The following is a 15,097-nucleotide window of genomic DNA, read 5'->3' as shown; positions in this document are numbered from 1 at the left end:
ATTCCCTCTTGTAAAAATATTAAATATATTAAAAGAATAAACAATGTGACTCATGTGTTTCCTAATTGAATGCCGGCCCGATTTTGACTCTTACTATGTTTATATATATTATTATTTATATTATATGGTTCATGCTTATTTTCGATTTACAATGTAGTTTTTTATATCAAAATTTATTAGTTAACAATATCTGAATTTAATAAAGTAATTGAGGTTAAGTAGTTAACACACTTTTTTCGAAAAATTCAAATTTGAATTAGGGTTGGAATAATTTTTTTTATCGACCAAACTTCGGATAGTGGAACTTCATTCGCTTATAAATCGAATGATAAAAGTATGTATAAAACTCGAAAGATTATATACATCATCTTTTAAAAGTATGTCATTTGTATTTTTATAATTGAGATAGTGATTTAAATGATATCAGTTCGATAAAAAAAATGTAATTTATATTAAATCGATATCAATCGGATCACCGTTTTATTCGTAAAGACGAAGACAATCATAAACTATTAATTTTAACAAGTATCGTCAACTACGTTTAATTTATTTGTTATTTTTAAATAGGATTCAACAAAAGACCACTTAGTAAAACTCACCTTCAATTAAATTCATCAATTAGTAAACACGATTTAGTAAGAGTTGTTATGTTTTATATTAATTGACCACATGTGTTTAATTCAAACATGAAGGCAACCACTTCATAAAAAAATAAAAAATGAATGCAAGCTGTTAGTGTGCGCACGCCAAGTTTTCCTATAATTAAACATGTGTTTATAATATTTTTATAATTAAACAATATTAGTTTTTTTTTCAACGCAAACAACATTAATTTGGATTGTATTTCAAGCATATTCAAAGCTCGATTTCTAATGAGAATTACGCTGAACTAAATTGAACTAGTGAGGATCTATCTCAAACTACTCTATTGATTCAGAAACAAATTATGTTAAAGTGTCATATAACATGCGCTGATGTCATATTCTATTGATTCAGCATAACACATTTTTCAAATTCTTTATAGATTATCACTGGACTAAAACTATTGAAGTTAATGTTTTCTTCTCTTTCTACAAAAGGTATACAATAAAATCACAATTTTTAAATGATATAAAACAATTCCACTTAAAATTGCCATTCGGCACTTAAATAGTTTAATGTGCCCAAAATACAGCCATATTCATATTTTTGTTTATTTTTTAGATACAAGTTAACTATTAATATATTTTCGATCAATTAATTATTTATTTTATATATACTTTTCACAAGTTTCAAAAGAAACGAAAAAGTGTCATTTTCTATTCTGATTAGTCACGTCGGGTTAATTTATACACACAAAATATTATATCATCCTATATATATTTATTTTGAAGAGAACACTTTGGAAAAATACAACAATAAAAATAAAAATAAAAATTATTTGAATATACAAATTTGACACAATACTATCATTTTGAATATTTCATAAATCTTTAACTAATTTTTATTTTAAAAAACATTAATCACTTATTTAACATATATATCATTAATCACTAAAATACAAAACATTAATTACTTTAGAGTATTGTGATTCGGTGGTTAAAGAAGTATTGTAAAGTGGTTAATTTCATATAATTTAGTAGTTAATAAGATATATGTTTATTAAGTAATTAATAACATAAATTTTAAATTTTAATGATTAATAAAATATTTATAGTGGTTAATGAATAAATTTTTATTTTAAGTTATAAGGTATTTTTTTTTATTTTTTCAATTTAAAAAATTGAAAATAAAGTTTTTCTTTTTTTGCAAAAAAAATATATATAGTACATATGTCAAGTTTTAAGTTTCAATAACACAGTCGAAAAGATAAGTCCAATTTGTTCATTTTAGTGCTATTTCTTTCGTCTTCTTATTCGCACATGTTGCTATTACTTTGCGCTTTTATTCCCTTATTTGACTAATTGGTCAAATATTTGAAATAGAGAATTTGAGTGATGTGTCTAACCTTATCAACACTTGTCCTAACGTACCACACATATTCCAATCACTTGTAAGGGTCAATTAACATAGGATGAGTTACTTTGTTTCAACAAATCGTTCATATGCAAAGATATCTAATAAATTATTAACATTTGTCTGAAAAAAAATCTCAAATTGAAATCTTATTGATATCCTAAAAGTCTTAATTCATACTTAAGTCTTGATACATAAGTCGCACTCTGAAACTAAATTGGTTTACTCAAAAATTAAAATTAAAAGTATATATTTTTAAGGAAATTTTTTGGTAAAGAAAAATCAATTATTTGGAAACATTTGAAATATCTTACAAATGTAAAAGGTCTACAATTAACTTTATAAATAAAAAGTTTAACAATAAAGGTAAAATATACACTTAATCTCTAAATCTAGACTTATGAGGTTTTCGGATTTGAACGCGTAATACATTATTGATTAGATGAACAAAATATACTCTTCAAATTTTCAATGCTTTCTATCAATTGGCAACATCACCTCAAATTATTGAGTTATAAAGCACACTAACATAGAATTATTAAAAATTTAAAAACATATAGTTTTACTATTAAAACTCTTCATGAAAATAATTTTACTATCAAAGCTCCTCATGAAAATGATTTTATTATTTTCTCACTTCAATCAACTTTCAGTGCTCCTTCATTTCTAACTTTGTATATTCAGATTAGTTGGTAACCAAATACATCTTATTTTATGTTATCTCAAGAATCATCCTTTCAATTCATTCTTAAATAATGGTGGATAGCACAATTTAGATACAAAATTTGTCGTTTACACAACATTAAATCCTTCATGGCTTCTCAATTATCACCCAAGTATCAATGAGAAATGTGAGATTGTGTAACCTCTTGGTGACTTCCTCAATCAAATTATATCATTTTCTTTCTCCACTTAAATTTTATCCATCTTCTATTTTTCCTCCTTTTTTATCTATGTAATTCTAATCTAATATGGTTTCTCAATTCTCATCCCAAATATCAATGATAAATGTAACATTATGTAACCTTTTGACTGACTTCATAAACTAGGTCAAAACTTATCTTTAGGTTATTTTCTTTCTCCATTTAATTCTACTCATCTTCTATTTTTCCTTTTTTTATCTATGTGTTTCAGCTCTATTTTAATATTGGCAACATACTTTTTTTTGGATACAAATCATTTATTTTTCTTTAACTAAAAGTTCGTTCAACATTTTTGAATTCTTAAATCACAAAATGTCATTTTCAATTCCTTTATTTTTTTAGATTTTTAGTTCAACTATATATAATAGATAATTGAATACAATCAAGTAATACGGTTCATTTTAGCCAAGAGATTACAATGTCAAATAGCATATCAAATTTATTTTGGTAGCCACTCGACCATAAACACTAACTCATGCATTTCGACGATTAAAAAATTAACAATAAAAAATATATCTATTATTACAAACTTATTTTCAAATTAAGTTACTATTGGTAATTCATTGCATTTAAATACATCATAATATTTTAATTACATTTTAATTATTAAAATGTAACAACCATCTTAATACCACAAAGAAGAAGAAAAGACAAACAATTAATAAAATACAATTTATTCATGCCACATTTTTAATAAGATGAATTTGGTGAAAAAAACTAAACCAAAAAAACTAACATTATCTCTAAAGAATAATCATTCTCTATATTTTATACCATAACTTTGTATAATCTCTATGATTAAAAAACTAACCATAAAAAACTTATCTAATATTACAAATTTAATTTCATATTAAGTTATTATTAATAATTCATTACATTTAAATACATCACAATATTTTAATTATATTTTAATAATTAAAATATAACAACCATCTTAAATGAACACAAAATATATAATAAAAACACAATCATCACAATTTAATTTCATAACTTCTATGATTAAAACTAACAGTAAAAAGCATAACTCTTAACAAAATTTATTTCATATTAAATTAGTATTGTTATTTCATTACAAATAAATAAATCACAACATTTTAATTATATTTAAATAATTACAAAAAATCATCTTAAATGACTGCAAAGTATATAAAAACATAATCATCATAACTTAAAACACAATAATCAATTAGAAACATACAACCTTTTAAACAAAAATAAATAAATAATATTGAAACATATTTTTTTTAATAAAAATTAGCAATATAATTGATAAAAAGTTCAATTAATTTGAAATGCTTATTTATATATTAAAATAATTAATATACAATTTTTGTACATTTTTATTATTATTACTGCATTGACACATACATTTATCATATATGTAATGCACAAATAACAATTAGTGAATCTAATAAGTGATTTTAGTGTCTTTTTCTCTTAATAGTTATCCATACATGTATTTACCATGAGCATTTTTGAAATATTTTAAAATGTGGCAGAAAAATGCTACAATTTTAATAATTTCTACTTAATTTATATACTTTTTTTACTCAGATAACTTATATATTTTAATATAAAAATAGAGTATGTGATTTTCAATTTATATAAATTTTCACTTAAATCACAATTAATATTTTATGTCTATGAGATATCAATTAAATGGTAAGATTTTTTATATTATAAATCCGAAATAGTTGTAAAATGGTGATTAGTTCTACTTTGATTAATAATAATTTTTTCATCTCTAAAAAAATTGTTAAGTTTTTATGATTAAACTTTTCCAAAATATTATTTTTATCATATTATTTTAGGAGTAAAAATACTTATTTAATTACAAACTCTACAATTTCTTCAATCTCATGTATTCTTCTTATAACCTTACCTATTTACAAAATTAATACATTAATAAATTATATATATCGAACTCAAAAAAATTTAAATCCCGTGCAAAACGCGGATAATATTCTAATAATATATTAAAGACATAATTGTTCATGTGGTCCTTTAACTTAATTTCAAATAACTCTTCAATTCTTTATCTTTTTTTTTTCTTCCGATTTGGTCATTTATTTAATTTTAAGTAAACAATTTGATCTTTGATATTTTAAAATGTTAACAATGTTATCATTTTTTTTACAAAAATTCATCATAATTTTCAAACAAAACTCATAAAATTAGTTATCATCTTCCATATAATGTAAATTTCATCAAATTTATAACTCAAATATTCAAATAAACTCATACTTTCATTCTTTATATTTTTGAATTTTTGTAATAAAATTAAATAAATGACCAAATCAGAAAGAAAAAAAAAAAAAGATTAAGGAATAAAGTGTTATCTGAAATTAAGTTAAGGGACCGCATGAACAGTTGTGCCTATATTAAAATAGACTTTTAAATACTATTGTGACACATAAGCTAATATTGTCCATTTCATTCAATTATTGTCACTTCAACAAAAATCTCATGTGCCACATATAAAATATATGCTTTCATCCATTCTCTTTCATACTCTTTATTATTCCACGTCCAATTTGCTTTAACACACAATTTAATATTATTATTACTATTTAACATCTAATATTATATAGGCTAAACAGTACGTGCAGTCCCTAACTTAATTTTAGTTAGTCATTTATCTTTTTTTTTTTCTTTTCAATTTAGTCATTTATTTAAATTTTAAGTGACAATTTGATTTTTTATGTTTTAAAATGTCAACAATGTTATCCTTTTGTTTTTACAAAAATTCATCAAAATTTTCAAACAAAACCCATAAAATTAATTATCATATTCAATATAATGCAAATTTCATCAAATTCATAACATACATATTTAAATAAACTCATATTTTCATTCTTTATTTGATAAATTTGATGTTGTTGGAGATGAAAATATGAATTTATTTGAATACTTGAGTTATGCATTTGATGAAATTTACATTATATTGAAGATAATTAATTTTATGGGTTTTGTTTGAAAAATTTGATGAATTTTTGTAAAAAAAAAAAAAGATAACATTGTTGACATTAAACATAAAAGATCAAATTGTCACTTAAAATTAAAATAAATGACCAAATCGGGAAAAAAAAAAAAGATAACATTGTTGACATTAAACATAAAAGATCAAATTGTCACTTAAAATTAAAATAAATGACCAAATCGGGAAAAAAAAAAAAGATAAAAGACTAAAATGTTAGCTGAAATTAAGTTAATGGACTGCATATGCTATTTAGACCTAGATTTATTAACATCTTGAAATTACAATAAAAACCATATAAAAACTTCACAATCATCTTCATAAATGATTCCTTTTTGTAGTTGAATTAATGACATTAATAATTAATGCGTCTACATGGTTCTATATCATGAAATCGTATGCCACATCATTTAAAACGTCATTTTTTTAGTTCAAAAACATGAGAAGATAGACCAAAACTGTCGACTTTTAAAATAAATGGACCAAGTCCATGAATTGGTGAAAATAGAATGACCAAAATTGCAATTAAGCCTAATTTAAACTAAGCTCAAAGATCAATTTACTTGGAATAATTTTATTATTACTATTGATTGTATCATGTGTTAGTGGTGCACTTCTTTTATAATAGAAGATGAGAGTGTAAAAGAATATATTTTCAATGTGAGACTTCAATATTGAAGTAGGAGAGAGTTCTTTTAGATATTTTTAAGTGTTAAACATAATTAAATAATAATATAATACTTAAAGACAATTTTATTTACCTTCATGATATAAATAAGAATTACATACATGTTTCTAACTTTTAAATGACACAAATTTTATCTCAAAACAATATTTATAACTCAAAATATAATTATCGAAAATAGTTAATTTAAACTATAAATGCAATACATTAGACTTGTTCATGAACCAAACAAGTCAAACTAAAATATAACTAAAATTCAATATATTTATTTAACGAGTTTATTCTTCGACTCAAATTCGACTCATTTACTTTATACATTAAGTTCAACAAACTAATTATTTTTTTTTGCATTCGTCCATGTCATTAATTGATTTTCCACACCTCCATCTTGTTTTCAATAGTGTTCGTTTAACATAACTACTACACGTGTTTCTATTACATACAACAAAAATCATCATCTAGGCTTTTTCTTCAATAGTTTTGCCTACGTTCAACTGAAAAGTAAAACACCATGATAAGAACCTCTTAGAATCCAAAATCTACTTTTATTGATTAGAAGAGGACAAAATTTGAGTTGGACTTGTGAGACCCTCCTCTTAATAATTATTGCAATGTGTTAAAGATTCACAGCTGTTACTACTTCAATTGTTCCTAGAAGTTGAACTGTAATCTTAGGGTGGGCAAAACTTTACAACAATTGCGCGTTACATTCTAATCCATAAATACATGGACACACTTTATTGAAGTTTATTTTACCTCAGAACACGTTTAGGGATAAGAGAATATTTTTATCTTTTATTTTTTTAGTTAATGAACATGAAATAATAAAATAATAAAATAATAATATAAAAGTCTTTAAATTTTAATTTGATAGTATACAAAGTTTTACATAATCATTTAATTATAGTTTGTCATATAGATATTTTTAAAATACTTTTAAAGTATTTTAAAAAATTAATATAATAATTATTTTTGCGATTAAATATATATTTACATTGTCGTATAATATTTTCTACACAAGGTGAGTATATTTGGTTTTCAATTTTTCGGCCTAAATATATTTTTAAAAGACAAACGTGTTTTAACTTTTTATTTGAGTTATATTAAAATTACTTTGCAAACTTAATTTTACTTTAAAAGTACGTTTAAGCAAAATATCATTCATAACCGTTTTTTTGCATTTTTCATTTGTTGTTTTGCATGATTTTAGGGCCGCCCAAGACATAAGAAAGCTTAAAGCGATTTTTATTACGAAGTCTTTTAAAGTCTATAATACTATTTTTGAGTAAAATTAATAATTTTTATTTTAAAATTATATTTTTAGACATTTTAGAATAAAAATAATTTATTAAATTAATATAAATGATTTTATGTGATATTTCTTTTTTTATTGCTAATTAAGTCAATTAATTTATTTATTATTTCTAATTAATTTTAGATAAAATTTTATTATTTTTAAATTTAAAAATATGAGAATATGAGGCTTTTTTTTTTAAGTGTAAAATATCTTTGGAGGCCTTTTTTTTAAGTAAAATTTTAATTTTCTTATACCTAAAACAGTTGATTTAGTAATCATACTCTTGAGTCGTTCTACGTGATTTATTTCTATTTATATTCTACTCTAAATTACAATTCCATATATATCTTTAATAAATATATACTTTTTTTAATACATAAACATTTAAAAGTACATTTGATTATATAATCCAAACAAATTTTATTTTATAAAATGAATTTATAGAAAAATATCAAAACTTAATTATATTAGAGAAAACTAATTTTTAAGTAAAAATATATTTGCAAATTGAGATTTTTTAAAAGTACATTTACAAACAATTATTCAAACACATATGATGTTTTTTACCAAAAAATTGTAGATCCAATGGTGTTTTTCAAGGCAATGTTAATTTTTTTAGCATACTGTTTTATTTTAGAGTATTTTTCAATTATCAATGTTACTAATTAATTAATATTGTTAGTTTTTTACAATAACAATAACTATTCATGAATAAGACTTTAGAGATAATTATGATAAAAATCTAACATCTCTAATAATCTAACATTTGTAATCGAGTGAAAATGTAAAATAAAGAGATCATTTTCATTGTCATTTTACTAAATCAATCAAACATTAATTATTTTTTGTTATTCCCTTAAACATTATTAATATACATTTTGGTCAATGTTATTATCTTTTGAATTCTTAATTAATATGAAAAATGATAAATAAATAAACATATCAAGAAACTATTCAAACTTTTTAATAAATATTTGATATTAATTATATATTTCTGTATTCGAACATCGTTTAGTCTACGTGGTTGACTCAACTTGATAAAACAAGAATTAATTGTTGTTGTAATTATATTTTTCTTAATTTGTATTTCAATTTTCAAACCTTACTTAAAAGGGAAAAAATTTACATATTTCAAAACCTAGAACAACATACTTCTTGCACACAATAAGTGATATATTTGTTCACACATAAAAAAATTACTATTAATAAAAGAAAGAATACTTTACCAAATTATTTTTATTAATAGTTTATATATTTTTGATTATCATAAATATAAAATAAAACATAATACTTTAAAATAAATTTTCACAAACTTGTGGTTCAATTTATCACAAGTAACAGTAAAAGGTCATGGGAGTGGTGTTGAGTAGCAATTATTTAAGGTCACATAGTCCTAATGTGGAGAATTGATAGGAGCGAGTGAGTCACAAGACATATGTCCAAAATGCAATTATTTTATTTACATCAAAACGACATCGTATATTTACTTTGGACTTTGTTTCTGTCTGGATCCAGTGAAGCGCAACTACACCAAAAACCAATGATGCTGTAGTGTTTTTCCGACAATAAAGAAACCAATGACGAATTTTATGTCTTTAAAATCACTATGAAATCAAAATTATTACTATTAACAAATAAATAAACGACCTTAGACTAATTCAAAGTGACACAGTCACAGAAAGACGTGATATGAAGTGAGATTGAAAAAGAAAAACGTGACTCCTTTTCATATGAATTTTGAGTGATCGGTGATTTTTTTTCAATATTCAGATACCCATTTGGTTATTTGTTTCAAAAGGAAGAGAAAAACCAAATGGGTTGGATTCCATGTTCTGGAGGTTCCAACAGTAACACTAAGAAGAAGATAAAGAAGAAATTGGAGGAAGTGCAGGACATGCGTGATTCGATCAAAGCTAACCCAGGTAGGTTCTGATGTTGTTCTTTTTATGGTTGAGATTTGGAGAAAAAAATAGTCATCTATGGTTTGTGATAGTGAAACCCTTCTTTGTGATGATTGTGCTTATTCTGGATTTCAAGGTTTTTGAAGTTGAATAACATGATCTAATTTGTCTCATGTTTTTATTTATATGTATATCATATGCTTTGAAAAATGTAATTGGATGAGTGAACTTCATAGATAAAGATAGTTGGCATTTTGATTACAGGATAATCTTAAGAGAGGTATTTTATGCCAGTATTATGTGTTGGATTTCAAGAACTTGTTAGTTTTTTTCAATTTGTAGATTTTGTGCCTTTTAATTTAGTTGTATTTTATCCTTACATTGGGTGTGTTACTAGCTTTGATTCAAGTAAATCTCTATGTCACAGCATACAATAGCCTAAGTTAATTAAACTTGAATGAGAAGGGAATACTATTTTTGAAAAATTAATTGATAAAAAGTTGTAAATAACATTACTATCTATATGCTAGACTATATGATTACTTTAAATAATTTATTTCCTAGAGTTTGGCTCAATTGACCATAACTATAGTCTATCCTAGTAAAAGAATATTTATGAATTATGACACTTCTTCTCAAGTTGGTAAATGAATATCCATCATTCGTAGCTCGCATGTAAGTTCCTAAAGGAACGTGTATTATGTTAATCAATTGATTGCCCAATTTCTTCTTAATGAAGTACCTTTCTATCTTAGTGTGTTTTGTCTTATCACACTGCAACTGTTTTTGAGAATGCTAATTGCCGATTTGTTGTCACAGAGTGGCTTCTAGGAATTTCAAATTTAACTATGAGGTTATCCAATAACTTTCTCTTCGCAGTTGTATCTCATCCTTAGGTCATCACCTGACATAAAAATGTCATCAGCATATACAAGTAGTGTGACAAGATTACCATCTTATGAGTGCTTTAGAAACAGGCTAATGTATATATGAATTATGATCACCTTTACTTTTGTATCCAAGGACATCATTGCTTCTGTGAATCTTCAGGGGGTCTGGTTCGGGAAATAATATTTGAGTAGATTTTTCATATAAATGTTCTCCCACTTGGGGTAGGTTGGTTGGTGTTAGAGTAACAGCTGGTTTCTATTTTAATGCCAGGCATAATGGTGAAAGGAACTGGGTTGAATGAGTTGAAACATAGTATGTGATTGGATGGGTTTTTGGAGAACTCGGTGAGAAAAGTTGAATGGCTTGCCAAATGCTCTGCCACACACTGCAGGAAGGGAAGTGTTATGACTAGATTGTAGACCAAGCCAGATGGTGGTCTATAGGATTGCCAGTTGGAAAGGAGGCAACACAGTGTTGTCAAATAGCGGCTATGGTGGCACTGTAGCGCTATAGCGTAGCAGAATTTGAATAAACTGCCATTGTTTTGTGATATGCATTTGGCACAGGTGTTGTCAAATAGCGACTATATTGCTGTAGCATAGCAGAATCTGAACAAACGCTATTTTCCGTGATCTGCTATTGACAACACTAGGCAGAAGGCAGGGGGTTGCAATGTCATACATGGTGGTTGCAATGAAGGCTGTCTGCTGTTCGATGGCTGCAATGAAGGCAGTCTAGGGTTGAGGTGCAGATGCTGAGTTTCCTAAGTAGGAACTCTAATAGTAACTTGAATGAAAGGGGAACATTTTCTGACAAATTAATCAAATAATTCCTTTCTTAAAATAAGACTCAATTTATGGTAACTAATAATCTAACCTAGTAACAAAATAATTTCAAATGAATTACAAAACTCAAAAGCAGACAATGTGAGACTGTTATGACAATTAACTTCCTTGAAATTGTCATATCAGTTTTCTTAATACTTTTTACTTGAGCTGTTCTCTTTTCAGTTTTTTTACATATGAAGGTTTAAATTGTACCATCAATGGCAATTTTGAAACAATGCATTATATGAGGCGAAATCAGTTTGTGATTCGTTCTGTTAATTTTAAACTACAGCATGCCACATAGTAATTTCTTATTTCAGGACACTGAAGTAACATGCATTGGTTTTAGATGTGAAATCTAAACCTGCTATGATATATGTTTCACCCCATTTAAATCCTTATTTTGTGGATGTGAGTGCAGGGAAATTGAAGAAGAATTCATCTATGAATTCCAGAAGTTCCTCTAAAAATGGAGACTCTGATCACATTGCTGCACAAACATTCCCTTTCCGTGAGTTAGCAACTGCTACTAGAAATTTTAGAGCAGAATGTCTTTTGGGCGAGGGAGGCTTTGGCAGAGTATACAAAGGGCATTTGGAAACTATTAATCAGGTGAATATGTTTCTCATTATTAAATTTTTTTTTTGTTAATGATGAATAGGAGAAAGTTGCAGGGAAATGAAGTTATACTTCCTTTTTCTATGTTATTCGTCGAGTAAATACCCAAAATGGTCCTTTTTTGTTAATGATGAATCAATCTAGTCCCTCACTTTGAAGATATCTCAAATAGTCCCTGACATTATATGATGTTGATCAATTAGTTCTTCCGACAATGTCTAACAGACTTAACCATGGCATTATGACAATGTTACGTAATGTCAAGGACCATTTTGGAATACCTCGATTCAAGTGTCAAAAGCCAGTGACCATTTTAGGTATTTCCTCGTTATTCAACATTTCTTCCTTATCCATATTGCTTAGTTATGACGACCAGTGTAATAGCTTATGAGTTTTGCCAGCATGGAACCGAACTTTAAACTTGTGCATTTTGAGTAGACAACAGATTTAATCTTTTCTAATGTTGAATGTAGACTGTTGCAATTAAGCAACTTGACCGAAATGGGCTACAAGGGAATAGAGAATTCCTTGTTGAAGTGTTGATGTTAAGTCTTCTTCACCACTCTAACCTTGTCAACCTGATTGGTTATTGTGCTGATGGAGATCAAAGGCTTCTAGTTTATGAATATATGCCATTAGGATCATTGGAAGACCACTTACATGGTATTTTGTATATCAATTTTGCTTGTTACATTATCTTTTCTCTTCTCTAATTTTCGTATTATCTTCTGTTGATATTGGTAATATATGTTTGATCTGCAGATATTTCTCCCAGCAAGAAACGACTCGACTGGAACACGAGAATGAAAATAGCTGCGGGGGCAGCAAAAGGGTTGGAATATCTACACGACAAAGCTAACCCTCCTGTCATATACCGAGATTTAAAGTGCTCGAACATTTTGCTTGGTGAAGGGTATCATCCTAAGTTGTCTGATTTTGGTTTGGCTAAAGTTGGCCCTGTGGGGGAAAACACCCATGTATCAACAAGGGTTATGGGAACCTATGGATATTGTGCTCCAGAGTATGCAATGACAGGTCAACTGACTCTGAAATCAGATGTTTATAGCTTTGGTGTAGTTTTGCTGGAAATAATTACTGGAAGGAAAGCGATTGACAATTCAAAATGTGCGGCTGAACAGAATCTTGTTGCATGGGTAAGACACTTGTGCTGTTATTTCATCTTATTGCAAATTTCAATAGTAGTCAGTGTGATTAAATAATGGGAGGTAAATAACTGAGCTGGAAAACATGGTAAGAAATCACCATTTTCATTAAAATTAAAATATTTTATAGTTTTTGGTCTCCTCTTATAAAAGTAACAAAACAAGGTACATAATGAAAGATGTACAAATTTTTCTATAGTTATTTTTGGAGGTTTTATGATCTTCCTCTTTTTTTTCTTCCCTGAATGATAAATTCTGTTTATAGAAAGAAATTCCTTTTATTGAGATGTTTTAGCAATGAAGCTAGAGGTCAAAGTTTTACGTATCCTATAAACTCCGACGAACTTTTGTATATCAAGTTTTGATGTTAAAATTTGAGTAGTAAGTTTGAGACAGATTATTCGTTTAATTGCAGGCTAGACCCTTGTTTAAAGATCGAAGAAAATTCACACAAATGGCTGATCCAATGCTCCAAGGTCAGTATCCTTCAAGAGGGATATACCAGGCCCTTGCCGTTGCAGCAATGTGCGTTCAGGAGCAGGCAAATATGCGTCCAGTTATAGCTGATGTTGTGACAGCTTTGAGTTACCTTGCTTCACAAAGATATGCGCCCAATACACAGACAGTACAAAACTCTCGCCTCGGTCCTGGTACTCCTCCTAGAACCAGGAGGGGTATTTGATAGTGTGGTGCAAGTTTCATATCACTTACTATACACTCCAAGATATATAGGCTTATAGATGTTTAATACTATTTGTGTTATGGTGTTATTCACTTAGTTCATAGCATAGTTGTTAAATATCTTGCAAAATTTTTGTTTCTTATGGTGCACAGAGTTGACCCGATTTTCATTTGGAGATAAGATAGTATTTCCTCACTTTTCCATAAATTTCTGTTCAAGCTTAAGTTAGTGGGATTTCTTTGTCCTGGTTGCTATGTAGTTATGAAGCTCTATGGAAATATAGCTTTTTCTGTTACACGAGAGTATGCTGTGTTGTGACACTTCCTTTCATCTTCTTTGGAAGTTTATCTGGTTGTGTATGGATATTTTATGTAACTTGTATTTTTCTTTTTATCGTGGATTGCAAGTATCACTGCGTCCGAATGGTTCCATTAATGAAGAGTAGTAATAAGCTTCAAATTGCTTGCGCTCACTTTAGCACATCTATTGCAGCAGTAATAATTTGTTAAGTAAACTTTCAGTTTGATCTTTCAAATATTTAAATGTAACATCAGTTTTCTATATCATATAAGATAAAAACTAGTCAAAATAGTATGTGATCATATTTCATCCTATCATAAAATTGGTTGTCACACCAGTGCTATCATACTAATCCTATAAGGAAATTTTTATCTAACTTTTATCAAATTAAATTACGGAGAACTAACATAGTTTTCAGAGGGATAGCAGGTACGGAGCAGTTGTACTCAAATAAAAGGAAACATTTTTAATCCTCTAAACAAATGCATTTTAGATTTTCTTAAATTTCAACGCTTACTGAATCTAGATCGAACATATGAAGCACAAACTCTTGCAAGGAGACATGACAAGAACATGGATATAGAATAATAATTTCATCCAGTAAAACAATGTGCAGACACGTAACAAGATGGATACATCGTAGCAGCTGAACATCTTTTTACCTAGCAGAAACTGTTAGCACCAGCTTTATTATTATAATGGCTATTTTTTCAACTATACTTAGCAAAAAAAATCATTGGAACGATGGTTTCAGATGCAAAAAATATATTTTCTACACCTAATTGATCTATCAACACATCTAACAATTCCTTACATCGGATTTTAGTTTAGTAGAATA

General features: G+C 26.9%; 1 protein-coding gene across 1 annotated transcript; it reads left to right on the top strand.

Moving 5' to 3' along the window:
* Positions 1-9,536: 9,536 nt before the first annotated feature.
* Positions 9,537-14,352, top strand: LOC101512636 (probable serine/threonine-protein kinase PBL7). Its single transcript, XM_004497391.4, has 5 exons — positions 9,537-9,799; positions 11,918-12,108; positions 12,588-12,777; positions 12,877-13,268; positions 13,693-14,352. The coding sequence occupies exons 1-5, from the start codon at positions 9,691-9,693 to the stop codon at positions 13,957-13,959; spliced, it is 1,149 nt and encodes a 382-aa protein (XP_004497448.1). The 5' UTR covers positions 9,537-9,690; the 3' UTR covers positions 13,960-14,352.
* The last annotated feature ends 745 nt before the right edge of the window (positions 14,353-15,097 follow it).

This window comes from Cicer arietinum, chromosome 4, assembly GCF_000331145.2.
Source record: "Cicer arietinum cultivar CDC Frontier isolate Library 1 chromosome 4, Cicar.CDCFrontier_v2.0, whole genome shotgun sequence".
Taxonomy (NCBI): Eukaryota; Viridiplantae; Streptophyta; class Magnoliopsida; order Fabales; family Fabaceae; genus Cicer; species Cicer arietinum.
This window is presented reverse-complemented; position numbering and strand designations above follow the sequence as displayed.